At 31.9% G+C, this 27305-nt stretch overlaps 5 protein-coding genes across 5 annotated transcripts in view; 3 read left to right on the top strand and 2 right to left on the bottom strand.

Annotated features, from left to right (window-relative positions):
- Positions 1-601, bottom strand: part of HELRODRAFT_159432 (hypothetical protein) — a gene marked incomplete at both ends in the record, with an annotated part of 2641 nt that extends 2040 nt beyond the window's left edge. Inside the window, 2 exons of the mRNA XM_009011316.1 lie at positions 3-409; positions 512-601. Of these exons, the coding sequence (XP_009009564.1) occupies positions 3-409; positions 512-601 (497 nt within the window). The remainder of the gene's footprint in view (positions 1-2; positions 410-511) is intronic.
- Positions 602-2078: 1477 nt separating this feature from the next.
- On the top strand, positions 2079-5636 carry HELRODRAFT_153971 (hypothetical protein). Its single transcript, XM_009011315.1, has 11 exons — positions 2079-2384; positions 2494-2602; positions 2846-2942; positions 3055-3094; positions 3379-3479; positions 3817-3923; positions 4119-4183; positions 4340-4416; positions 4601-4721; positions 5106-5222; positions 5410-5636. The coding sequence occupies exons 1-11, from the start codon at positions 2358-2360 to the stop codon at positions 5464-5466; spliced, it is 918 nt and encodes a 305-aa protein (XP_009009563.1). The 5' UTR covers positions 2079-2357; the 3' UTR covers positions 5467-5636.
- Positions 5637-6855: 1219 nt separating this feature from the next.
- Positions 6856-14799, top strand: HELRODRAFT_93501 (hypothetical protein). The gene is made up of 23 exons (XM_009011314.1): positions 6856-7005; positions 7061-7253; positions 7658-7742; positions 8011-8115; positions 8246-8344; positions 8613-8795; positions 8897-8962; positions 9376-9471; positions 9736-9825; positions 10041-10142; positions 10514-10586; positions 10829-10938; positions 11106-11163; positions 11443-11501; positions 11757-11833; positions 12165-12262; positions 12420-12496; positions 12714-12834; positions 12916-13016; positions 13221-13426; positions 13761-13845; positions 14167-14328; positions 14483-14799. Exons 3-23 carry the CDS (start codon positions 7662-7664, stop codon positions 14528-14530), a joined length of 2097 nt encoding a protein of 698 aa, XP_009009562.1. The 5' UTR covers positions 6856-7005; positions 7061-7253; positions 7658-7661; the 3' UTR covers positions 14531-14799.
- A 118-nt stretch (positions 14800-14917) lies between these two features.
- On the bottom strand, positions 14918-18156 carry HELRODRAFT_155605 (hypothetical protein; the record flags this gene model as incomplete). Its single annotated transcript, XM_009011313.1, has 8 exons — positions 14918-15079; positions 15227-15307; positions 15676-15852; positions 16025-16102; positions 16340-16419; positions 16627-16805; positions 17006-17174; positions 18036-18156. The coding sequence occupies 8 exons, from the start codon at positions 18154-18156 to the stop codon at positions 14918-14920; spliced, it is 1047 nt and encodes a 348-aa protein (XP_009009561.1).
- A 3796-nt stretch (positions 18157-21952) lies between these two features.
- On the top strand, positions 21953-24176 carry HELRODRAFT_62459 (hypothetical protein; the record flags this gene model as incomplete). The annotated part of the gene is made up of 2 exons (XM_009011312.1): positions 21953-23163; positions 23330-24176. The coding sequence occupies 2 exons, from the start codon at positions 21953-21955 to the stop codon at positions 24174-24176; spliced, it is 2058 nt and encodes a 685-aa protein (XP_009009560.1).
- Between the last annotated feature and the right edge of the window lie 3129 nt (positions 24177-27305).

Genomic DNA, 27305 nt, shown 5'->3' with positions numbered 1-27305 from the left:
ACACACACAATTTCACTTGTACAATTTTAATAGGAATGACGTCACTGGTTGCCCATTTCATTGCATATTCAAATACGTCGGAATTTCCATCGTGGTTAAATCCTTTCAAAACAGCCTCAATAAGTGCCATAGAAAAATCGGTTACAACATTCGAATACAAAGGCCATTCTTTCAATTTTTTTGAGACGTAGTGCTTATAGTCAATAAGTACTTGATTTATGTGATACACGTCGTGCCTACATGTTACAAAGTCGATCATTGGAATTATTCTATTATCTATTGAAATAACACCAGTGTAATGAAAAATTCTCTTCTGCTTTGAGCTGGTCCTTCTTATCACCGATCCTGTCGAATCAAAATACAACACTGGCAATATGTTCTTTTTTTTGGTTCGTTTAGCAACTTGAACCTGTTTGTATGAATATGAAACGATGCATAACGACTCACTAACATGTTGTATAAATCTATCACTATCTGAAGCAAGTAGTTCTTTTCTTAGCTTTATAATTACATCAAAAACGTCATCTTTATCCTCATCGTCAACACTCAATGACTCAGATCTAGCATTAGCTAAAACGTCATTTGAGTGAATTTGCATCATGTTACCTTGATGTACTGTATTATCATCGGAGGCATTAATACAGTCTATTCGGACAAGTGACGGTAGCTTATTAGCCAGTTTTATTTATCTGTGATTTCTTTCTAAACCTCTCAATTGTCTTATTCCTTTTCCTACGTGAAAATAGTACTTTATGTTTGTTAAAATTTTACAATTGACCAATGAATCAGACGGACTGGGTGATTTGATTTGCAAATTTATTTATTTACAAACATACATACATACGTACGTACATACTCACACACGCACACACACATATATAAACATATATTGGTAAGAATGTGAAAATTATAAACTGTAATCATTGGTTTAGGCATAATGCATGCAGAACCAATGGCACCGCTCTCAACTAACCTAATGATGAACTACGTTGTGCGATTGGCTGCAATAAAAAGGGCAGACATACACGAGCGCACACCGCTTAAAATTCAATACTAAAAAACATACTTCGATGCACAACCAAAAAAGCCCGTTGAATAAAACGCACATAGACATAAACGAACATTGTTGAACTTGAAGTCAGTTAAATTTATCATTGAATTAATTGTTAAAGATATCGTTGGGTTATTTTGTTAATTATTGACACATACAATACACACACAATACATACACAAACATAATACATACACAAACACACCCACGCATACACAGGCTAGAGAAACGTGTAATTTAAGTTTTTTTGTTGATCCATTCATTCACAATTAAATAAAGTGAAAGATTCAGCCTAGCAATAAATGCTTATCTAGGGTTGACGTGTTATAATGATTTTCATAATGAAATAAAAGCGATGATGGCAGACCAATAGTACCGACCACCATGTCTGCGAGTAAAATTTAATTTTGCCCAGCCATATCTTTCTGTTTCAGTCGCTGTGATACGACGCACAATGAAATGTGTTAGTTTTTCGAGTTTTGAACACCCTGGAAGGCTGTTTTTTTCAGTGGCTGATATATTGTTAGAAAGGTAATTTAATTCTACATCAGTGGTAGAAATCTTTTTTTGAGGCCGCAATTATGAATAGTGAAAAAAAATATTTTTGTGACTCGATGCACAATGTAAATGTTTTAGTTTTTCGAGTTTTGAACACCCTGGAAGGCTGTTTTTTTTAGTGGCTGATATATTGTTAGAAAGGTAATTTAATTCTACATCAGTGGTAGAAATCTTTTTTTGAGGCCGCAATTAATAATATTTTTAATCGATTTTTATGTTCAACTTACTGTCAATTTTTCTATGTTGTTCAATACATCATACAATCATTGTTCATACATGCGTTACTTAAATATATAGAATACATACTTTTCATACATTTCAATAATCAGTTAAGGATTTATACAATTATTGGTAACATATATGAACATCTGCTGTGCATTCAGCAGATGGTCCTCTCTTTTTTCACGGTCTCTCCGCGCACATAATATATAGGTCGGTCATTGTGGCTGGTGGCTAAGTTCAGAATCATAAAAAAACATTGGGCGAGAAATCGAGATCAAAGTTAAAAGTACACAATAAGTGAATAAAAACCGGACCAAAATTTCCGATGAATTTCTCTTTTCTAATTCGTTTTCCTCTCAGATTTTCATGTCATCGGGTGAATAAAACTTTCTCACCATGCTGCAATTTTTTAAATTCGGCGTTCGGCAGGACACCCACGGCCAAATGTTTGTCTGGCGAGTCGGGGCAGGCGATACAAAAAAATGTAAATGTCCTCAAGAGTGTACCGGTGACCAGAAGGAAGAGCATGGTAGAAAAGCCTAAAAAAATTTATGTGAGGAATGATGACTGAAAACATTTAATTAATTTTTTTTAATTGATTAGAATTTAAATTAAATGATTGGTTAAGTTAATGTTAAGTATAACTAACATTTACTTTACAGAAATATTACGACCTGAGTGCCTATGCAACGGCAGAAGAGTATCAGTTAGAAACCATTGGTCACCTCATGCAGAACTTCCTGCCTTGTACAGTACAACAACTTCCAGATGGTTTGTTAATTTGTTAGTTTGTTCATTGGGCATAGCTGATTTACTATTTTTCAAAATTTTTTATCATTCCGGTGCTTACACTTGAATCATTTGTTTGTTGCGTTGTTTTATTTATTCAAACTGTAAAAATAGTCATTAGTCTTTATTATTATTTAATTTATATGAATGGTTTTTATTTAATAATTTTATGTTAATAAAAAACATTTTTATTTGTTTGTAATGTGAAATTTGATGATCCAAAAGATGCATTGGATGTTTTACACGTGCAGTTCAATGAAAAGAATGCAATTAAAAATAAAGAAGATGAAGAAACTGTCTTAAAAAATATTTTTCTATTCAGGTTCCACTCCATTATCAGATTTTAATTTAATCTTTCAAGTTTTTTAAAAAGATCTTCTTATTTTATCTAATATAACTTTAACAAAATTTTATATAAATTTATCTGAAAACAGGGAAGGATCCATAGTCTTCTGGAATTTTACAGAACCTGAGGTATGACAATAATGATCTTCTTTATATCCTGATTTTAAAGTAAATGACATTTGATTAATTGCAAGTGTATTTATTTTTACTCAGCAGATTGAGATATTTTTTACCAAAAGTAATTTGTAGGTTGATATGTTTGTTATGTGTGCCATGTCTATATGTTGGCAGATGTGTCAATTTTTCATTGATTTATTTCTGAAATGTCTTGGTCATTTTTTTACCCCTTTGGATAATTTTTTTAAACAATGAAGATGATGATAATTTATTTATAATGAATTGAAATTGAATAGAAATTGAGAATATTAAGTCTGATTCGCGACCACCAGCATGGCTCCTATGATGAGAACTTGATCATGGAACAACTTGAAAATGTTGAATTTGCTTTTACTGAGTTTGTTTGTTTGTTGCTTTTTTTATTGCAATTGTTGTCACCCTTCTCTAGAATATTCCATTCAAATATTTTTCATACAACTTGAAGATAATCATTGGTATAAACAACGAATGCATGCAGTCGATGAATATACGTGAAAGCACGCTCACGCACTACATAAATTGCAATAATAGGTGAAGGAAAGCTGTGCAATTAAACTTAGTCACTGCAACACAGCGCCAGACGTCTTTAATCATTAGGCCATCATTGTAAATTTAAATAGAATTAAGATAATAATACTGCTGCCAAAACTGTGTTGATGATACATAAATACATGATACTAAAAAATTGAGAACAGTGCCAAGACAAGTTTAGTGAATGGGGCCATACACATCCAGCGGCCGCAGGAAGGAGATGTCGATCATCTTGAGATGTTTACTTTCTCTAATGCCATCTCTCTATCAGGTGGGGAGGAATGAAGATGATGATGGTGGTATGATAATGATGATGATGATGGTGGTATGATAATGATGATGATGATGGTGGTACGATAACGATGATGATGATCAAAATGAAGATGATTGAAACATGTTTGTGATGGAGACATTTATGTGACTGAAATTTGGTTATTGTACATAAATTTGTTGGTTTTAAATTTAGTGAAGTTAGCCGTTTGGGAAGCTTCATTGGAGAAATACATTGAATCAATTGAATCAATGCTAGAGGTAATTAATTTGTGTATGTGTGTGCGTGTGTGTGTGTCTTTCAATTTTATTTTATAAGTTTTTGTTATTAATGGTTTTTTTTTTCTTTTTACATCTTTGTTTTTGTTAACAATTGTTTGTCAATATATATCATTAATTATTAATTTATCTTCCCAGGATTTGAAAAATGGTCGAAAGTTAAGAGTTTCAGAGAGTGACGTGCTGAAAAAAGCCGGGGAACTTTTCACATTAAGGTTCCATTTAGCTCGAGTTTCAATTTGTCATTCGTTAATATTCTTGGTGTTGTCTCATTTTTTAAAGTAAAATCTCAATCAGGTAAGATTGTCATGTTTTATTCATTCCATCACTCATTTGTTCGTTTATTCATTTATATTTTACTCATTTCATCATTCATTCACTCATTCATTCAACCCCCAGCCACCTGATCAACTTGAGTTCTGACCTGCTCGACACGCCAGACTTCTACTGGGACAGGGACCAGCTGGAGAAGTTGTACCGCAAAACCTGCAACTTTCTCAACATTCCTCGAAGGACCAAAGTAATTTATTGTTTTATTTTACGTTATATTATATTTTTTAATTATATTATTCAATAATATTTTTATATTATATTGTAATTTAAGTTTCCGTTAATATTTGTAGTTTTGTGCAAAAATTTAACATTTTATTTAATATGTGGTCATAAATACTTGACGTTTGTTTGTAGCGTGGCGTCGCTCGTTTTCTAATACCTTCTTTCTAATTCCTTGAAATCGTTGTAAAACATCCTAATACATAGCTAATGGCTGGTGTTTGTGATGAAGATGAGTTTGTATGTTGATGATGACTTGATGATGGTAAAGATGAAGACGAGGATGAATTTAAAAGAGATGATTTGCAGAATATGCGAGTTATTGGGAAAATGTTGACGAATGAACGAACAGGTGATGAATGAGAAGCTGAGGCAGTGCGTTGAATTCACGGAGTTGGTGAGGGACTACCTGAAGGACAAACACCACACCAGGCTGGAGCTCATGATCATATTCCTTATATTCATTGAGGTTATACTCATTCAAATGTTTAAGTTATTTTACGTTAATTTTTATAAACGTTGTCTTATAATCTAATTTAAGTAATTTTTGTATAGTTTATCTGCATGCTTTTTAAATATCCTACTTGTATTAAAATATCAAAATAAAATTGTTTTTTGAGAGTGGCTTTGAAAGTTAGTTTATTCTGAAATTGCAGGTAATATATGGAAGTTTCCACTTTTTGGACAGATACCTGCTCAAAAACGATTCGTAATATTCGTTGCTCAATGTAGAGAGTTGTTGTGTTTTTGTAGATAGTCAAATTTTGATGCACCTTTAACTTATTTTTCTGTCAATATAGGAAAATTTTTTATTGTACTGACTTTTTTGTTTTTTCTGGATACTTTTATAAATAACTAAACAAATATAACTTTTTTTAGAATCAAATTGTTTGCTCGAAAAGGTGTTTTTATACCAGAATTATTATTTGCAACGTCGAACGGAATTAAGCGTGATAGGCATCTTTGAATACCAGAGGACTGATTTCAATTCTTATGGCGTCATAAAATTCAATAATTTTCTAATTTGGTTTTTCTTATTTTTTTCTCTATTTTTCTTTTTATTCTGTATTGTGTCTAGGAAAAATGTTTGCGCTATTAATATGAGGCTAACCAGAAATAATTCGAATCAGCTATAATAGATGTTTGACTGCCATGAGGTTCCCTGCAAAAATGTAATGTGTGTTGTCAATACTGCTCCTGCTTCCAGTAAAGCGTATAATTGGAAGAATACGATAGGGCAATCTAATCCATGTTCTCTGCTAACTTTTTCGTTCCACATTCCGTCTACCATCATTGAATTTCCATTACCTATACCCACTTCGTCCTCTAAGTCAAAAATGTTCCCGTTTAATTAACTTTGTATATGCCTTAAACTAAATTATAATTAAATTATATATGCCTTAAATTAATTTATAATAAATTTGCGTGTTTGCATAAAATTTACGATTAATTTTACATTAGAAATTTGTTTTTTCATTGAAATATGTTAAAATATAATATACTAAAACAGATTATGTGCCCGGATCGCTTAACAAAAAAATGTTTAAATGAATATATTATTTTAACGGAGATTGCAATTTGCGATTTTCCAATTCTCGTTAAAACTAAAACATTAATTTTTTGTTTGATTGAAATTTTTTGAAACCTAAGAATTGGATTCAAAACTTCAAATTAAGTAATTAAATTGCGCAACCGGTTGGCCATTTGGAAACGTTGAGTTCGAGATTTTCTGGACTACCGTGAGGGCGCACTTGATGTGATCGATGGTAAATTTTTGAGACCAGAAATGTCATCAGGAAATCAAACTGAACAACAGAAAAACTATTTTAAAGAGAAATCAGATTTGTTTAGCAAGGTAAACAGTTATGCCAGTTCAGTAATCGCGGATGCAGTCACGGACAGACGAAACGTATCAGAAAATAATAGACAAAAACACAGCTTTTGAAGCTATTCAAAACAGGTAAAGTAAACAGGGAATTAAGTGATAAATGTTTAAAAACAAGGGAAAGTATTGAAATAATATATATGCATTTATTTTATGACTTTCCATTGTTTTGTTCACTTTGCTTATAAGATACAATTTCTTCTCCCTTTCTTTAGCTAGCCAGCACGTGTGTTGTTTTTGTCAATAAATATTATTTTTACGATTTATCGGTGTTTTGGCTAATCTGCCTTTAATATTAAGTAAATTAATAAAATTTGCCATCAGTTCAACTTTGAAATTGTAAATAAAATAAATTTATATTTTACAAAGTTTTTTTATTTTATAGTTTGTACTTTGTATTGTATTAAATTAGTATGATGTGGTGACCAAAAAACTTCAATTAACTGTCCCCGTTGTATTAATAATTTCTTAACCGGGCTGTTTTAATACATTCTCATTGGAGGCGTGAAAAGTCCAACTAATTTTCATAATTCTTCTCAAAAACCACGAATCAGCAGCATTATTCTCTTTTTTCATTTTTTTTTTTTAGAAATCATCTAGGACTCTCAGAGCCTTAAGTAAGTCTTAAGAAGTGAGTTGAGTTAACTTTAACAGTTTTAATTTTGTTGATAATCTGATTTTACTGTTGGTGAGGATGTTTTTCATTTTAGAATATGCATCTTTCACTATTGGTATTCTTTGTTTGATATCCATATATATCACATTTACAATCTGAGATAATTAAAACTTGACTTGTTTCACTTGTTTATCATAATTAATAATAAAATTGATTTATGAAGCAGATTGGCGGTTTTGCTTTTACTGACAACCATGTACTCTGTTTTGTTTCTATTTTTTCATCTTGTGATGTACTATTTAAAAATGTTTTCAAAGTAATTTAAGAATATTTTATTTAAAGTTATTTATTTCATTTTTAACAACAGAGAAAGAGTTTTATTTATTATTATTATTGAAAGTAGAAAAATGTCAGAAAGATTGTCCTCCAACAACCTGCCACTATTGCAATGTGCAATCAAGAAGGATCCAGAGTCCCACAAACCTGATGTTATTTCCAACTATTTTCAAATCAATCTGTAAAATTATTTTAACAAATATCTTTTTTAGATATTGCCAATTTGTTGAATTAAATAATTAATTAACAAATTTAATAAATTGCTTAGAAATAATGCATTAATGCTGATAATTTTTTTAATTGATAATTTTCAACTCTGATGATTTTCAACATGTAAATATTTTGATTTTAACTTGAAACATTTTTTACTATATTAAACATTTTAAACTACTAGCGATAATTTTTTAAACGTTTTTCCAGTTCCTGGATGTGTTGTCAGAATTCAATGCAATCTGGAACACCTACCTCCTCAGCCCTACAAGCCATGAAGAGGATCTTGTGACCAAGGCAATGTTTATTGCACAGGTAATTTATTTCACTCTCTCTTTCTTTTTTAGTTCATTACTTTAAATTTCTCTCTTTTTAATATTTCATATCTCAATCTTGTAAGTTTTTATTCATGAAGTGTGGTTATGATTGCATATCTAACAACCAGGTTTCTCACTGTTACATAAAAGAGACCACAGAGTTTATAAACCAAATAATCAAACTGCTCGACACCCAGGGACCCTTACTGGATGCAGATATGAGACTGGTCTGTCTGTCCGTCTGCATGTTTTTTTCTGTCTGTTTGCTTGTTTATCTAATTGTCTGCTTGTGTTTAAAACACATTTTTTGGTGTGTTTATTTTTGTTTGCTTTGTTTTTTTTACGCTTGTTATTTTCATGATCATACAATGATGATAGGTTCAATTTTAGTGATCCAATCTGTTTTGAATTTATAATTCTATTTTTTTACAACATAACTTGTAACAAAATTTCATTTTTTTTCAAATAAATCCAATTAATTGACGCATGGTGCAGACGTTGTGTCGAGCGTTGATGCTGATGAGGAACAAGAACTTGATACCAGCCATCACTGTCCTACAATTATTCTTCAACTTATTTCGATGTCCTGACAAGGTCCTTCGTAGTACGCTGAGGAATTACATTGTCCAGGACATCAAAAACATCAATAAGAAGGGAAAGAATGTGCAACTTAACTCGGTACTGTGTGTGTGTGTGTGTGTGTGTGTGTTGGCGTGGTGTGGTGTGGCACTTCATTCACAATGATTTAGTTCATAAATGCCTCCCTTCCACCACCACAGGCACTCCAGAATTATATGTACATCATGTTGAAGGACAACAACAAAGCAACTGTCAAACTTTCTTTGGTTTGTTTTCTTTGTTCGTGTTTGTTAATTGTTCATCCAGTTGCAATAACCTGGTTCAATCGCAAAGGAAACCTCAGTATGATGCCTTATTTTGCACAAATGGTTGTTTGTTGAGTTGTGGAGGCACTGTTGAACACTAAGCAAATTTACTTGCTCATTCCTGTTCATTATCTTTGTATTAATATACTCATCCAATCGTTTGCTAATTAATTAATTTAATACATTCATTTATTTATTCATTCATTCATTCATTCATTGACTGATTCATCAAACTTTGTATGCACATATACCATTTATACACGTGTGTGTGTGTGTGTGTGTGTGTGTGTGTGTGTGTGTGTGTGTGTGTGTGTGTGTTTCCGTATACGATATATGTTACACACGCATGCACACAATTTTCCACGCGTGCACAGGACATAATTGTTGAGCTGTACAACAGGAAGGTGTGGAACAATGAGAAGACTGCCAACATCATAACAACTGCACTCTTTTGCAAGGACAACAACAAGGTGTTCATCTATTTTTCGTTTATTACTACTGAACATCATTCACTTTTGTAAGTCTCATCTGGTCTTTCAGTGAATGAATTAAATCCAATCTCTTTATGGGTAAATTAACTATTAGAATTAATTACGTTAATTAAGTAACTGATTAAATAAATTGCGCCACTTAATCAGCTGATTGAGTTAATTGTTTTAATTAATCAGATGATGATTGAATTGCTTACGTCAATTAATCAGATGATGATTGAATTGATTGTGTTAATTAACTAGGTAGTTGTGGCAGCTCTCAAGTTTTTCCTCGGCTCAGAAAATTCTCAGGATGATGGGGAAAGCGACAGTGATGATGATGCAGCCGGAATGGTGGGTTCTTCTTTGGTTATGACCGTTCTTGATGATGATGATGATGAAAAAGATGGTGATAAGAATGTTTATGATGATAATGATGACGGTGAAGTTGCTGCTGTTGATGGTGAAAATGTTGTTGATGATAGTTATAGATTTTTTTCAACATCGCCAACATCATTCTTCATTACCATCATTATCATTGCCACCACCATCATCATCATCACGCACAGACGGAACAGAGGTCGGCCAAGGATCTGGCACTGGCATACAGAGTTGGAAAGAAGACAAAGAAGAGGGAGAAGAGGATGAAGAGAGCGCTAAATATGATCCAGGTGATTGGCTGACTGATTGGCTGGCTGTTTGAGGTTTGATTGATCAGTTGGTAGGTTGGTTTATTGACTGATTGATCGATCATTCAGTTGGTTAGTTAGCCAGATTTGGCTGGTTGGTTCATTTTGTTTACAAAATTTTTGGTTGAGTTGAAATGATTGAAGATTGCTTTTGTTTCATTCAAACATTTGCATTGTTTATCAAGAATTCATTTTTTACCAATTATATCTTTCTGTTCATTCGTTCATCCATTCCATTCTTTTTTTTATGCATTAATTAGTTTACTCTTTCATTCACTGTTGCACTCATTTACTTACTCATTTATTTATTCATTCACTCACTCATTCATTCGTTCGTTCGTTCATCATGAAAGGATCAAAAGAAAAAGAGAAAGAAGGTGAACGATAACAACTTCTTAGCAATTCATCTCCTGAATGACCCACAAGGTATGCCTTTGTGTCTTTGTAAGTTCTGTCATTGCGAGTAAGTTTGTTTGTGTGTCTGTTTGTGTGTGTGTTTATGATATTGTGAGATTGTTTATGTTAGCAGATGTATATATGTTAAGGTTATTGTAGCTTTTTTATATGTTTTGGAATGTGTCTATGTCAAGTTATGCAGTTTTATGTTGTTTTTTTCGCTATTATTATTATTATTATTATTATTATCATTATTATTATTATTTCTGCAGATTTAGCAGAGAGATTATTTGCCCAACTGAGTGGGTCAAAAAAGAACGACATCTTCCAAGTAAAACTTCTCAAACTCAACTTCATCTCACAGCTCATTGGCATCCACAAGGTTTGTTTGTTTGTTTATGCGTGTGTTTGTATGTGTATTTGCTCTGTGTGTATGTGCGTGTGTGAGTGTGCATATGTCTATATCTGCGCGTTTGCGTTTAGATGCATCTATGTTTGTGTGTGAGTGTTTGTGTTGTTTTATACGTATTAAATTTTTTTCAAATTTAGTTATTTCTGTTGCAATTCTACCCATTTCTCGATCGATTTCTCAAGCCCTCTCAAACAGGTTGCATTTTCAATCAATCAATCATTTTATCAAGCATTCAATCATTATGTGGTTGGCTGTGATTATTAGTTAATTATTTATTTTAGTTAATTTTTTGGTTGATTAATTATACTGGATCGTTTGATTAATTGATTGATCGTTTGGTTGATTGATTGATTGATTGATTCCTGATTCCGAGACATGATTTTCAAGCCAAACGTATTGCAATTGATTGATTGATTGATTGATTTATACTAAATTTCAACGAATGAATAATTAAATTTGTCTTCATTAATACAGATGTGACAAAGTTGTTGCTTTATTTAGCACAAGCTTGCCATGACATTGTTCCACCAGATGTATGTGTGTGTGTGTGTGTGTGTGTGTGGTCTTTTTTTTATGATCACATGTTTGTTTGTATGTTTACTCGTTTTTGTATTGATTTGAATTTGTTTCTTTAGTTTTATTTTGCTTATTATTCGTAACTATTCCTAACAACAAAAATTGTCAAATTCACAATTCACTTATATTTATTATAATTAATAATATAGTAATTGTAATATATAAAATAATTAATAATTATTCTATAAATATACAAATTATTTGTTGATCAGATAATCCTAACCAGCATAAGGACAATTGCTGACAACTTCATCAATGATTCAAATAACAATGAAGTCATTGCCGTCGGGTTGGTTGATTAGTTGATTGGTTGGTTGTTTGATTGATTGGTTGGTTGATTGATTGATCGATTGGTTGATTAACTTGTTGGTTGTTTGGTTTATTAGTTGTTTGATATGATATTTTTTGTTGATTAAAGGGTTGTTTGTTTGTTTGTTTGATTGATTGAGAGACTATCTAACTATCAATCAGTCGATTGATAGTTAGATAGTCTCTTTGGTTCTTCAAAATCAAATAAAAATGTAAAAAAGTTGACAGCATGAAATAAAAATTGATTCCTCATTAATATAATTACCAACCGACCAACTAACGGACACCACTCGACCAACCAACTAACGAAGGTTGAATGCAGTGCGTGAGGTCTGCAACCGCTGTCCATTATCCATGTCAGAAGATTTACTTCATGATCTGGCTCTCTTCAAAAAGAACAAGGATAAATGTTGTTACCATTGTTATTGTTTCTATTACTGGTATTGTTATTATTTTTATTGTTATTATTTTTATTGTTTTTTTTTATTGTTTTTATTTTTATTGTTATTATTTTTATAGCTATTATTTTTAATGTTATTATTTTTAATGTTATTATTATTATTTAGGCGTTTCCATGGCCGCACAATCTCTCATTGGACTCTTCAGGGCTAAAAACCCCCAGCTCCTTCATAGATCTTTTAGGGTACCTTCGTTTTATTTTTTAGCTTTGTTTTGTTCATAATTATGAAACCTCTATCTATTTTTATGTTTGTCTGTCAATCTGTCTGTTTGTTTGCCTGTCTCTCTTTCTATATCTATCATTTTTCTTTTTCGTCTTTCTCCCTCTCCGTCTCTCCTTTTCTCTCTGAATTTCTATCCCCGCATCCACCACACCACCTTCACCACGACCCCCACCACAGGGCAGACCGACAGTAGCAACCCAAGAGGTCAGAGTGCTGAACTATGGAGAGCTGGATGCAAAAGACTACATAGTTGGAGCTGAAGTGCTTCCTGATAGGGAAGAGGAAGATAAAGAATCAGGTGTGTGTGCGTGTTTGTGTGTGTGTGTGTGCGCATGTGTTGATGTGCGGTACATTGATGTGCTTTATTTTTGGTTCTAAGATGGTTGGCAGAGTTGTAGCGATGATGAAGATGACGACGACGACGATGATGGTGGATCCTGGGTGGATGTGTCTCACTCATCTGATGATGAAGAAAATGATGTTAGTCTTCGTGTCGTGTTTCTTTTCATGATATTATTGATTCAATTTCGCTTTGATTACTTTTCATCTGTATCATCATTGTTCTTCTTCAATGTGGCTAGCAACTACCATCATCCACACCGTCATTATCGTCTTTCTTATCATTTTCGTCATCATCATTGTTATTGTCATTGTTATTATTATTGTTTCCCCGCCAATTTGCAGCAAAACAAACCGAAGGCATCAGCTGAGATGAGCTTAGAAGAGAGAATCGAAAAGTCAAAAAAGTTGATGGAAAGCCGAATTCTAACCCAGGAAGATTTCAAAAAAATTCAGCATCAGCAGGAGGCGAGAGAGAAGGAGTTTGTTAGGAGGGTAGGCAGCAGGAAGAGGAAGCACAGTGATGGCGAATATGATAATGATGCTAATGAGTTAGTTTTCGATGATTGTGATGGTGACGATGGTTGGGATGATTATAATGATGATGCTGGTTGTGATGATGGGCATATTATGATAATGATAGAGTGATCGTCATGGAACTTTGTGGAAAGACGATAATTAAAATAGAATGATCTAGATGATGACATTGATGATGGTGATGATATCGGTAATGATGATGATGACATTGATGATTGTGATGACAATCGAGTTGGCGCGAATGAAAAAAAAAACATTGAATAAATTAGCGTGGATAACTTGTAGACATTCATTCATTAGATATATTATTAATTATTAATAGCTAAATAAAATACATGACAACCACAGCAAAGAGGTCCTACCATTATCTCAGATTGAAGGGGTGTACAAGAAGCGAAAGCACGATAAGGAATCCAGACTTGAGACTGTCATGGTCAGTTTGAATGATCACTACTTCGCAATCATCTTTGCACACATCTTTCAGCCATTTTAATTTTTGTTACTTTTGTACTTTAGTGATTGCCGTACGATCAATTTTAATAGATGTTAATGTGAAAAATTGATAGTTATTACATGGCTCATGCACACCTTCGTTGTTGTTTATACTCGCACAATTACTGCTGCTGCCATTTCAGATGATTACGTTGTCTCCTTCCGTTGCGAGAACTCGCGTAGCAGTCGTTATGTACAATTATTATAATCCACTCTCTCAATTTAACTGTTTCTATATCTTTCGATCGCAATCGTTCGACAGGCTGGCAGAGAAGGGCGCGAAAAATTTGGCGGCGGTCGCAAGAAGAAGTCCAACCCGCACGCCAGTACCTCAAACACGAGCAAGAGGAAGAAGAAAAACTTCCAAATGCTCAAACCCAAGCTGATCAAGCAGAAAAATAAGGCTTCCTACCACGATAAGAAGGTTCAGTGGTGAAGTTGATTGTGGTGGTGGTTGGCTGCTGATTGGTGGATCGGTCAGTTGGTTGGTTGGTTGGTTATGTGGTGTAGATGTGATGACGATGTTTTAATGGTAATTTTCATGGCATTAATTAGTTAAATTTTTTTTGACCATTTAGGAAGCTTTGAAGAAAGTTTTGTTGAAAAATTTGAACAGACGAAAATAAACAAATTTTTGTGTTTGTACTGTTCATCGTTCATTTGATTATTATTATGTTAATATAAAATACGCGTCTGCCTATTTAATCAAATGTTTAGTTGTAAATAAATTGTTTATGAGGTTCATGAGTATTACGTGACAACACAACAGGTGAATGAGTTTCTACCATTCAACATCAAAAGAATCTGAACACATATTAAGGATGGCGCCACAAATAAATCGCTACAATAATTTTTACGACGTCTGCGTTTAATAATAAAGTTTAAATCTTAAAAATGAGATTTCAAGTGTTTATATCATGCTTCTAAAAAATATCTCAGGAAACAGTGTCCAATCGAGCGAACGTGAAAAACGGTTGGAGATTGTGAATGAAAAGCGAAGAGGTAAAAAGATGTTATAAAATTTGGATGTAGTTGTCAATCTTGGATCTGTGGTTTTGAGACACACACTCCGCGATCCAGATGATGTTTCTGCATTCCTGTTCCTTCAACTTTATGTAAGCGTAGAAGACCCCAAAGTGAAATTGGTTCATGAATGCGTTCTTCATTATAGCAACCTGTGTAAGCGTGCATGCTTTTTTAGGTAACAAATCTACAAGAATATTTGTTTTTTATGCTTTCGCTCATGTGCTTTTTTACATATGTATCTGTTCATGTTTATGGCCATTTATGCGATACTAAACTTATGTACAAAACCAAAATACCTCTTTCTCGAAAAATCTTTCTTCGATTGACTTTTCGAACCGGTTAACAGTACCATAATCTCCGAAAACACACTTGTATTCCTGGGTATTATTGGTCATAAAACATAAAAAATGAGCTTCAACCCTATGCTTGTGATGTTGCTTGAAAGATTGTACTCATGAAAGATATGTTGGGATAAAATGCCGTTAAGCATACATCTGGCTTGATGTCTTGGTGACACAACAAACCATCATAAAAAGTAAACTTACATAGGCATCGATGATGAATGTTTAAACGTCAATGAACAAAATTGTTGAGGATCAACAACAAAAAGAATAATAGTTGCAAAAGTTTCAACTACAACTGATTTGTTGCTTGTATCAATAGTAATAGTAACCATTTTCCCTAGCACTCAAGATTTGTCATCATCATTACGTCATAACATCAAGCAGCCAATCAGAAAACAGACCAGATATTGATTAGCGACTGATCTGACTTCTTCCAAGGTATCAGCTTTCTTTAGGGCTTCGAGGCCATATGGATGCAACTTGCCGCATTGAGGGAGGAGGTTCTTCCGTTCATCTTTGTTCAGTTCCGTGTCGAACGAGTTCACCGTGATTATGAAGGCACGTCTGTCCGCTTCAAACTTTTTTGGGTTGTTGGGTGATTGAGCGATTGGTTGATTTCATGTTTGGCTTATTAATTTAGTTAATTGATTTATTTACACTGCGGGAATGGTTAGGTATTAGTCATTAAAATTTCTGATAAAAAATGATTACACAAACGAATGAGCAAAGAAATGAATATTTCAAACGAACCTGAAGTATGTCGCACATGACTTCGCCTGTTGTACCGCCGAGATTCTTACAAAACTCGTAAAAATCCTCCAAATAAGCCTGAAGTAAATTAAAATAAATTGTTGACCGACTGTCCAACTGGCTAGTTGATTCTTATTCAATTTTTTATAGGCATCAGCTGTTAATTCACATTTCACCGACATTCAACAAAAACAATTTTTATAGAATTTGGACCAATTTAGTCAACTAATTGGATAACTATAATTAATATTTAACAAACCATTCAATAAGTACAAATCATTCGATCAATCAACCAATTAACTAATAAGCACCTACTCTATAAAGCGTATTCCTCAAAATTTCGACGTTAACTTCATTGAGATCTTGCTCAGATATGCAGTCGATGAAGTAGCTTGCTGTTAATAATTTATTCAATAGAAACAAATCATTATTTTTAAATCACTTGACTAATCAACCAATTAACCTTTACAAAGATCAATCAATCAGCCATTCCATCAAATATTAATCAACAAAACTATCAACCAAACACCTGTCCAAACTACGAACTAAATAATTGACAGACCATCCAAACAACCGACCAACCAGCCAGCCAACCAACCAACCAAGTGGAGTATCGACCAGCACAGCATCGTACAATTCTTTCGGAGATGAGGCAATGTTCAGCGATTCCATCTGTTCGAAATTGCCGAGTGGATGGCATTTCGGTAGGACATCCTTGATTGGCCTGCCATGCAGTGTACCGGTTATCAGCAAGATGATGTTGTCGATCATGTAACCGTATCTGCTCCGATCAATATTCGGTTCACAAAAGTTAGAATGGGTAGTTTTGTACAAATTATTGAAATTAAATTATGAAACCACATTTTCAAACTGCTGCTTTACGACGTTGTGCTACTAATTAAACTTTTAACTCTATGCCAGTGAACTTGGCAATTGAAATTTTTTCAATGACAATCTATTGAATAACCTGCAGACACTCACGTGATGTAATCAAGGAAAGTTGAAAGCGGTGGCGCCGAATTGTTTCGAATGTAATTAAATTCCTGAACAACCCTCTCAACCAGTGCTTTGTCGATTATAGCAGCTGAAAGTTGAACCTCGTTTGATAGGAAAGATCCGTAGTCAGTCGACTGCAGATGGAGTTTCATATCTGTGTATGCGTGCGTGCGTGCGTGTTTGTGTGTGTGTGTGTGTCGAATGGCGTGTATGTGCTTCTTTGTAAGTATGCAATCGTGTATATATATATATATATATATATATTATATATATATATTAAATGTGTATATATTTCTATTTCTTTGAGACTATTTAGTCTTGTTCATCTGCCGGCAGAAAAACGTTTACCAAATGTTTAAAATTTAATTTTTCACGGTCGCCAATGTCAAAATGGATCAAAAACTTTCAATTTAATTAATTCAAATCTTTTTAAATTAACGAAACAATTGATTAACAATCAAATTATTACCGTATCATTAAATTAAGAGATTGTGTATGCGTGAATGTGTATGTGTTTAAGTATTTATGAATGTATATAATAGCCTGCATCAGTGTTATATATTACAGGCCACCAATTACATCAAATGTCCATACATTACATTACATTACAGACAGGCTGCGTCCTAGATAAAATACTATAGCTAACAGATATAAATAACGTTAAACAGACAAAAAATACTTGTATATAGAGACAGCAAAATTTAAGCAGCATAAACAAAAATCTTGAGTTAAATTTACATTTACATCCTGAATGAATGAACGGTGTTACGAGATTTAACTAACTCGTTTATTAACATAATAAACATATAACAAAAACATTATCATATAAACGCAAACATAACTTTAAACATAAACCTACTAAACTATTATTTTAAAAAACATCATCATACATAGATAACATAAACAAAACAACAACAATTATTAAACATGATAAACTTATGATGACATTTATATAAACAGCATGTTAATAAACCAAAATGACCTTATTAAACATAATAATGAATTAACAAATGACCTTCCAATGTCTCGCACTGCATGAAGTTCAGGTAATCAGATTGTTTAAGTATGCCCCCCTTGAAACCACGCACAATGCCCTCCAAAAAACCGCTGCTCAGGTTAAAGTTCAAAGAATCCATATTATTTTATTTATTTTTTTAAATTTTTATTATATTAGTATTAATTATTAATTAATGTTATTTATTAATTATCGATCTAATTGCTAATTAATTTTCCTCTATTGAAATGTACATTTCATTGCTTTTATCTATTTATTTTTATCTATCTCTATTTACAAGATTTGCGATTCAAAAAATTATTATTCCTATGTTTAATGACATTTAATGCATTATTATAATTTTAAAATATTTACAAAGTCTGAAAGAATTTACGGTGAAGTGTTATAAAAATTAACAAGAACGGATGTCTATTAGTAATTACAATATAAATACATTACATACATTATACAATATATATATATATATATATATATATATATATATATGTATATATCTTTATAATAATTACAATAATAATATAATATAATAATAATAATAATAACAAGTTGTTGAGTTGATAATTGTGGTCACATGTTCAGCTCAAACTAGTTAGAATCGGCGAAAAAGAAGATGATGAGGCTGATGATGATAATAATAATAAAAAAAATAATAATGACGATAATAATAATGATGATGATAATAATAATGATAATGATGATGAAGATGGTGACGATGATGATGATGATGATTATTGTGTATGAATGTGCATGTTCAAATGTATGATTTTATATGTGTGTGTGCGTGCGTATGTGGGTGTGTGTGGTGTGTGTCTGTGTCAGCGCTTTTTCTGCATACGTATTTATATAAAATAAATATCATGTTTTGATGGTGGCAATAATTGATACGAACAAGCATGATTGTTTGAAAAAATGATCGGTGATGATGAAGAAGAAGATGACGATGATGATGGCGACTAGATGATGATGGTGGTGGAGAGGATGATGATAATGATTGATGACAAACAAAGATGATGCAAATGACGGTGATGATGATGTTTGTGATTTTAAAAAAAGTTCTTTATTTTGTATCTGGTAGCCGTTAGCTGGAAAGAATGATGATGATGTTTGTAATAATTATATTGACCGGTTATAAACACATTCAAACACAGCCGCATCAGCAGCAACAACAACAACATCAACAACAACAACATCAACAACAACATCAACTACAACAACAACATCAATTAAAACAAAATCAAAACAACGACAATAAGCAGTTGTCAATTTGGTTCGATATAGTAGTATATAATTATTTTTATCATTTATTTATTTCATTCTCTTTACTTACTCAGCAACGCTAATAAAAAAAATGACTATTTTTATGGTTGTTATTTCATTTAATTAATTTATTTTATCTACATAAACAACGTTTCAATAAATAGTCTATCACCCATCACTAATATTATAATTATCTCGCGCTAGTTTATCATTTCTGTGTTTTGGTGTTTTCACATACGTTTGCAACCAATACACAGACAGACAGACACACACACACACACACACACACACACACACACACACACACACACATACACACACACACAACATTTGCAATAACACACACACTCATGCACAGACACATACATGCACACGCACATACACACACACATGTAATTATGATATAAATATATATACAACACATTCAAACATACAGTGCACAGTAAATACTTGAACGCATACAAACACATACAACAACAAACACATTATGCAGTATGATTTTCCTCATAGGTCATCAATGGTCGGTTGACATTGAATTAAAATACACAATAGATTGAGATATAATAAATTTACGCATACAAAAATATATCAGTATACATGCATACATACCAATGTATGTGTGTGTATGTGTGTGTGTGTATGTGTGTGTATATGTGTGTGTGTGTATATACATATGTATGTGCGTGTGTATAAAAATAAAAAAAAACATCGTTATAATTCTCATTATCACACTTATACAAATCTAAACCATATAAATAGCAATCTGGAATGACAACATCAACGTATATATGAATATGTGTGTATGTATATGTGTATGAATGTATATGTGATGTATATGTGTGTGTATGTATATGTGTATAATATTGTTTGTATGCACAGTGTGTTTAATGATTTAAAATCCAAGTCAAGACATAAATCGGTGAGATCGTTATTCGCGTTGATCTGGTACGATCTGATCAGCTAGATAGTTCAGGATAACAGGTTGAGAAATATTTGTAATAAAATAATTAAAATCAAAATAATAATGTCGATAATAATAATATTGATTATAATTACATTAATAATAATAATTTCATCATCGTCATCGTCTTCTTTATAATTGACGACACCAAAATAACGACACCGCCATCATTATCCTTATAATTATCTTCCACCATTATCTTAAATCACGCCACACAAATACACACATATGCAGCAGTCATCAACATTCTTTATGGTTAAAATAAAATTTCTACTGATACTTACTTATATCACTATAATTGATACTTGATTGTTTAGGATATCGGTAATATAGACACATTTATATGTGTATAATATAATACACATGCATATATATAATATACACAGGTATATATTATATATATATATATAAATATAAATATATATATATATATATATATATATATATATATATATCTAATATATACTATGTATATATATATACTCTTAGTATAATTTCTTAGTTTATTCTTACATTTTACAATGGGTTATCACTTGAAAATTTTTGAAGTTTAACCAAAAATATGCACTTGAGTTATTTGAAAAACATAAACTTTCGTTAAATTTATTTAGATCAATTTATTTATTATTGATTTGTATATTTAATTAATTACATTATTTATCTATCTGAAAATAATTTTTTTTAATCAAAAGCTGATCTTCACCTGTATAATTAGACGCCTTAAGTGAGTATTTTTACATCTGACGACTTTAATTTTGAGTTTGGTTCATTTTAATAAAACTTTATTTTATTAATTTTTTAAATTGTTTTGAATGACAAAATATTTGAGAATGTTTGCAAATTTGCCATTATTATCATATCTATTAAATTTCGTGATCACTGATGTATGTTACAGATACACTCAGTTTTATAGCATGACAACTGAATATTTTTCAATATTTCATTAAGCTGATCAACTCACTACAAAATAGAAAGAATGTTGTTATTGTTAATAATATTTTTATATGTTGTTCAACCTATTTCACATCGATCGATTAAAATGCCTAAAACTTAATAAATGAACAGCCATTCATCCAACGTATGAACGCATCAACAGCTGACCAACCGGAAACCAACATGCATGCCTGGGATAAATTACTGCCACTTCCACCAACATCTCCATCAACATCATCATCACCTTCATCAAGAACATCATCATCAATACTTCAATCATCATCATCAGTACCACCACTCCCAGCAGCTTCATCGTCATCATCACCATTACTCCAGCAAACCATTCCATCATCACCTCCATCCAAAGCAGAAGATAAAACGGCCACCATCGACACTCTACCGGAAACAGAAGATCCCATATCCAACAAAGACTATGAAAAAAATTATAAAAATCTCCTGAAACTCAAGCAGGTGATCTGTGATGCGGTAATTTTTAATGAGTTCATAAAAACATAACGTGTATTTATTGACAGTTGATGTTATTTTTTATTATTTTCAACGATTTATTGTTATTTAATAGCAAGTGTTGCAAATCATATGATGTTGTATACTTTTGATAAACATATCAACCTGATTCACGCCACTGCACTTTCGATGAAAATTATTTTTCAAACGACTTGTTCAAATATATATCTATTTAAAAATTTTGTCGCAAAATGACATATCGGTATCAATATAGATGCATGCAATAAATTCACAACAGGAAATGCTAGAAGCAAAGCAGGCTAAGAAACCGTGGAGAATTTTCCAATGTGACAGCTTGGTGACTAAACAAAAAAGCGAGAAAAAGCTGTTAATCTTTGTCATCTTCCTCTTCTTGCTCATCGTTGTTGGTCTCATCGTCATCTATCACTTCTACGAGGAGGAATTATATTACGTTTACAAGGGACCAAAAATCATCGTCAATGAAAAAACTCTTGACCTATCTATAAGCAATTATTTAGGAGAACAAGTATTGAAAGGAACTCTATGGAAATCCAGGCCTAAAGACAAACTGCCATACGATTGTTCAGAAGCTGAAAGTGCAGCAGGTGATCTTTGTTTACTTTGGAAGAACGCGCTGAAATTGAACATAAAAAACTTACATGACCAATCACAAAACACATCTCATTGCTACGAAATTTCTAGAACAACTCTAGGTTGGGATTTCGATCAAGAAGACTGTTTCGCTATTGGAGACTCTCATTGGTTCGGCGGGGGATTGATAAATAACTATAATTGGCCGTTAGAAAAAATGTCATTCAATAAAAAACCGTTTCTCTCCGGCAATTCTTCCCGTCGAGATGTTTTTGGTCCAGTTTTGGAAAGATATTGGCTAAATTCTAAAGGTGTTGCTATAATAGCCAATGATAATTCATCGCTGCACATTAGCATAAATGCAAAATTATCTGCAGATAGTAACAAAACAGACGGCCAATTTTGTTTGTACGTTGATTCAAAAACTGAAGACGAGGATAACTTTGCTGACTTAAAATACACAGTTTGTGTGGCACCTGACATAAAATCGGTCCATAAAATTGCCATGCCCATTGTTTTAGATTTGAATGTCAAACAAAAATTGAATTATTCAGCACCATTGTTTGATGAGCATTTCCTTTCAACAGGTCCATATTTCAAAAGTTCATACGATCAAATCAAGCTGCTATCTTTTGCTACTAACTACCACAACAAATCGTACAATTGTCGAACGTTACTAGTTGACGATGGTTGGGAATATCATTATGGAGATGTACTATTTGACTCAAATAAGTGTAATGATTCTAAGGGCCTTATTAACCAACTGCACATGCTCAACTTTAAAGTGTCTTTGGTGGTGCATCCTCAAATAAATACGGATAGTTCATCATTTCATTACGCTACTCAAAATGGTCTCCTCGTTAAAGATTCAAGTGGCAGCGTTCCCGGTCTAACTAAATGGTCCATTGAAAGTCAAATTAATAAGTGAGACAGCAACTTTGTGACATGATTTTATTAATATTTGCATAAAATGTCATGTACGTTGTTCTTTTAAAATTTTTGTGTGTAAATTATTAAATATAAAATGTAAAAGATTTACGATTTAATTAATCTACTTCTTTATCAGGATTAGTGCTGGTGTGGCTGGAGTGTTGGACCTCTCAAAGAACGCGACATCATGGCAATACTCAAGATTGAAAGCTTTTCAAAAACAACATTCCATTGACCTTTACCATTTTGCGGGCGGCGAAGTATCATCTTTGCCGGCCAAGCCTTTCTTCAAAGATGCTATGTTCGATCTCAACCAATATACTCAAAGGTACGCAAAACTTGCATCAAAATTTGGTAATTTTGTCCCAGTTGAATCGGCTTACCGGTCGCAAAAAGAATTTATTTTGGTAAGGTTAACAAAACTTAAATCAACTTGGAGCTCTCTAGACGGTCTAGGTTCTATCATACCAACTGCTTTTAATCTCGGTCTTATTGGCCATAGAATATTTTTACCGGAGGCTTCTGGAGGTTATTCCGTGCCAAGCGTTCCTAATAAAGAACTTTTTGTTAGATGGAACCAATTAAATGCGTTCATGCCATTCATGCATTTGTCTATTCCACCGGACTACTATGGACAAGATGTCCTCGAAAACTGGCAGGCACTTATAGAGTTGCGCAAAAAGTTGATCATACCAGAGCTAATAAGAGCATATGAGACGACAGATGTTACAGAGCCAATCATTAAACCAATATGGTGGCTTTCCCCGCAAGACCCAGAAGCCTTAAAATGCAGGGACGAATTTTTGATTGGTGACAAAATATTAGTAGCACCGATTCTGGAAGAATTCAGCCAGTACAGAGATGTGTACTTGCCAGTGGGACTCTGGGAAGATAAATTAAACGATGAAGTTCACGTTGGTCCAAAACTTCTGAAAGCACTTTTCGTTCCATTAAAAAGTATCGCATATTTTATAAAAAAGTAAATATTTATCACTGATTTTTCTACATTTCAAAGCATTTTTTATATTTTTTTTGTCTGATTCGTTTTCAATAAGTTTTATTTAATTAAATTATATGAGTGCCTGTTTTCTTGCTTTACAAATCACTTACTAACAATAACTTTGTTGAATTGTGTTTGCCGCGACAATACATATATAGAGAGGGTCTGATTTTTATGTTTAGTATTCTGTCTTAATTAATATCTATTCTTCTTTTTTATTTTCATATTTATCTTTTCATATGTTTTTATTTTTGTTGCAAATCAGGTAGAACGTTTTAGAGTTATGATTAAAAGATGTTATAATCACGAGACACACAGATATGTACATATATTCATGTATCTAATTATATTTAAGACCCTGTAAAACCAATTTTTAACAATTGTCATGTGATTATGTGTAATAAACAAGTAAACCGAAAGTATGATGATAACACATTACACACATATATTTTCAGAGTAGTTCCACTTACTTAGCTCCATATACTCAGAATATTACATAGTTCCATATACTCAGATCATTTGCATTTGCGAAGTTCGTAAAGGTTCACTATGAAAATCTCTGTAATTCAAGCATTGATTGTCAAAAAAAATAAATAAACTATATTTACCCACAAAATTAGGATTTGTTCCTATATAAGTACCAAAATTCACTCTTATAATTATTGTTAGAAAAAAACTAACCATTATCAGTTTGAATCTATCTAGTAAGGTACTTAGCGGGTAAATGGAGATGAACATAAAATGCACTAATTAACATTCCTACGTGTTATTATCATAGTTTTTAAAAATTACATTTTATTATCGAAGGTATACGCGTATAAAATAGATACCCAAACATGTTTTGTAATATGTTTTTGTTATTTCAAGTTAACAAATATGATACAAGACAGTTTTTTGTATGCATATTGTACATATTTTAAAATTTCCTATATCAAACGAGACCAATCACGTGAAAATAATTCGTATTTATTATTCAATTTTATTAGTATAAAAATTTCAGAAAATACAGGTTTCAGCTTTTTTAAATTAACCACTTCAGTTTCTTAATATTGTATTAAATTATTTGATTAATTTATTAAATCTAAAAATGTAACAGCATTTATTTCATTTTTTTAAATATTATAGATGGCGGTACAATCGGGCATCCGGGCATTTCGACAGCGACACACTATTACATTATCGGAGTCTGTCTTTATGCCTGCTTGCTTGCGCGTTTTAATTATTCGATTTTAACGACTTCAAATATTTTTTGATAAATTTAAAAAATTAAAAACGGACCGATAATTGACAATTTTATAGTTATTTATAATTAAGGATGCAGAATGCGGATCGTTCTGTCGTAAAATCGGCGAGCAATCGACATCATCGACAGAATAACAAAACAAACGGAGTTAGTACGGCTGCCATGGGTCTGGGAGTTTCTACGTCCTCCAGGTCGAACAATGATCGGAGCGTTGCACTGAGTCAGTCGTCCAGTTCGAGTACTGATTCCGATCGTTCCTGTCGTCAGGAGACAATTGATTGTCTGACTGAAAGCGAGGATGAAAATAGTGAAGATGAGATTAATGATCAAAATTTATTAAAGGTCATAAATAAAATAAAAATTTTTACTAAATTTATTGAAATTTAATGGCTGCTCTTTGTTAGACTTAATTAAATTAAATGATTAGTTGTTATGATTTTTTGGAACTATGCAGCATGCTATCTGTATCTAGTATCTATGCTATGGTATTTATCTCTTCTATCAGTATCAATGTTTATTATTTTTACATTTGTACAATGTTTCCTGTTGGTATAAAAATCTATATTATATATATATATATAATATATCTATATATGTTTCTAGTCCATGAACCCAAATATCATATATGTATAAGAGCCTAGTGCATCTAGACATATTTTTTAACTATCATTTTAAAATTGGCAATAAGGTTATTACAAATTTATAAAAAATTTAATTTTTTTTCATTGTAATATAATTGAAAAACTGTTCAAATTAAACTGAGCTGTTTTTTTAATGAAATAATAATCTATATATGTAATAAAAAACGTTTCAGAAAGTTAAAGCTTCCAGTTATTTTCTCAATTTTAATTTTAATTCAATTAAACTAAGCTCTTTGTTTCATGAAATGATAATCTAGTTAACTTATTAGAGTTTTTTTTATTCAGGTTTTTTTTTAGTATGACATGGTTAATAAACAATTGATTAATATATTTTTTTTAATTATTTAATATGGTTTAGCCTAATTTAATGTTATTTAGTTTTTAAACTCTATAAAGTTACTAGAACATTGAAATTTTGAAACTTAATGCTTTTTACCAACAGTTTGCTCAGTCCAAATCAAACCAAAGTTTGAACAATTCACTGTGGGAGTTGAGTAACAAAGGACGTTTCAGAGATATTATTGAAGCTTCTGGTTATTTCTTCAATTTTAATTCTAATTGAATTAAGGAATATTTTTTGATATAAATTTACATATCAACTAAACTGAAGTTATTCTAGAATGTTAGCTGGTCAGTTGTGACTTAGATTATTAATGTGTTATCACATCAAAGGAAGATTTAGTATAAACTTCCAGCGTCATTATATTATTCAAAAATAACTTTTTCTGGAGCATTTCTTTTTAAAAATTTTTCTAGATTTTTTAAAATGTACTGATTAAATTAATGTTGCATGTTTGAAAACTTAGCAATCCTCATTTTCAGGTGTGTTAGACTTTTCAACGCTTGATATGAAAGATTCGTCGGTCTCACAGTTTTTCATATCGTTAAACGAATCACTCGCAAACTCGGAAAAAGAATTAGAGAAGCGACGCATGAACAAGTTGGTATTTTTTCTTATATATTTTGAGTATGAAGTTAAGAAAATATGTCTTATATAATTGTTTATTGATATTATTATGTGGTATGAAAATTTTCAAACAATTGTTGTAATTATATTGATTAAGTTTTTTTGTAAAATTGGAAGAAAGTATATTGTAATTTCAACATGAAATAGATTTTTTCAATGAAATATACCTTACTGAATGTCTGAATTTTTCATCTTATTATTTAAATTGTTTAAATTACCAACTTGTCAGATGTGTTGAAACTTCAGAGGAAGTCAGTGAGA

The sequence above is a fragment of the Helobdella robusta genome, assembly GCF_000326865.2.
Source record: "Helobdella robusta unplaced genomic scaffold HELROscaffold_1, whole genome shotgun sequence".
Taxonomy (NCBI): domain Eukaryota; kingdom Metazoa; phylum Annelida; class Clitellata; order Rhynchobdellida; family Glossiphoniidae; genus Helobdella; species Helobdella robusta.
Note: the sequence above shows the minus strand (reverse complement) of the source record. Positions and strands in the feature narration are given on the sequence as shown.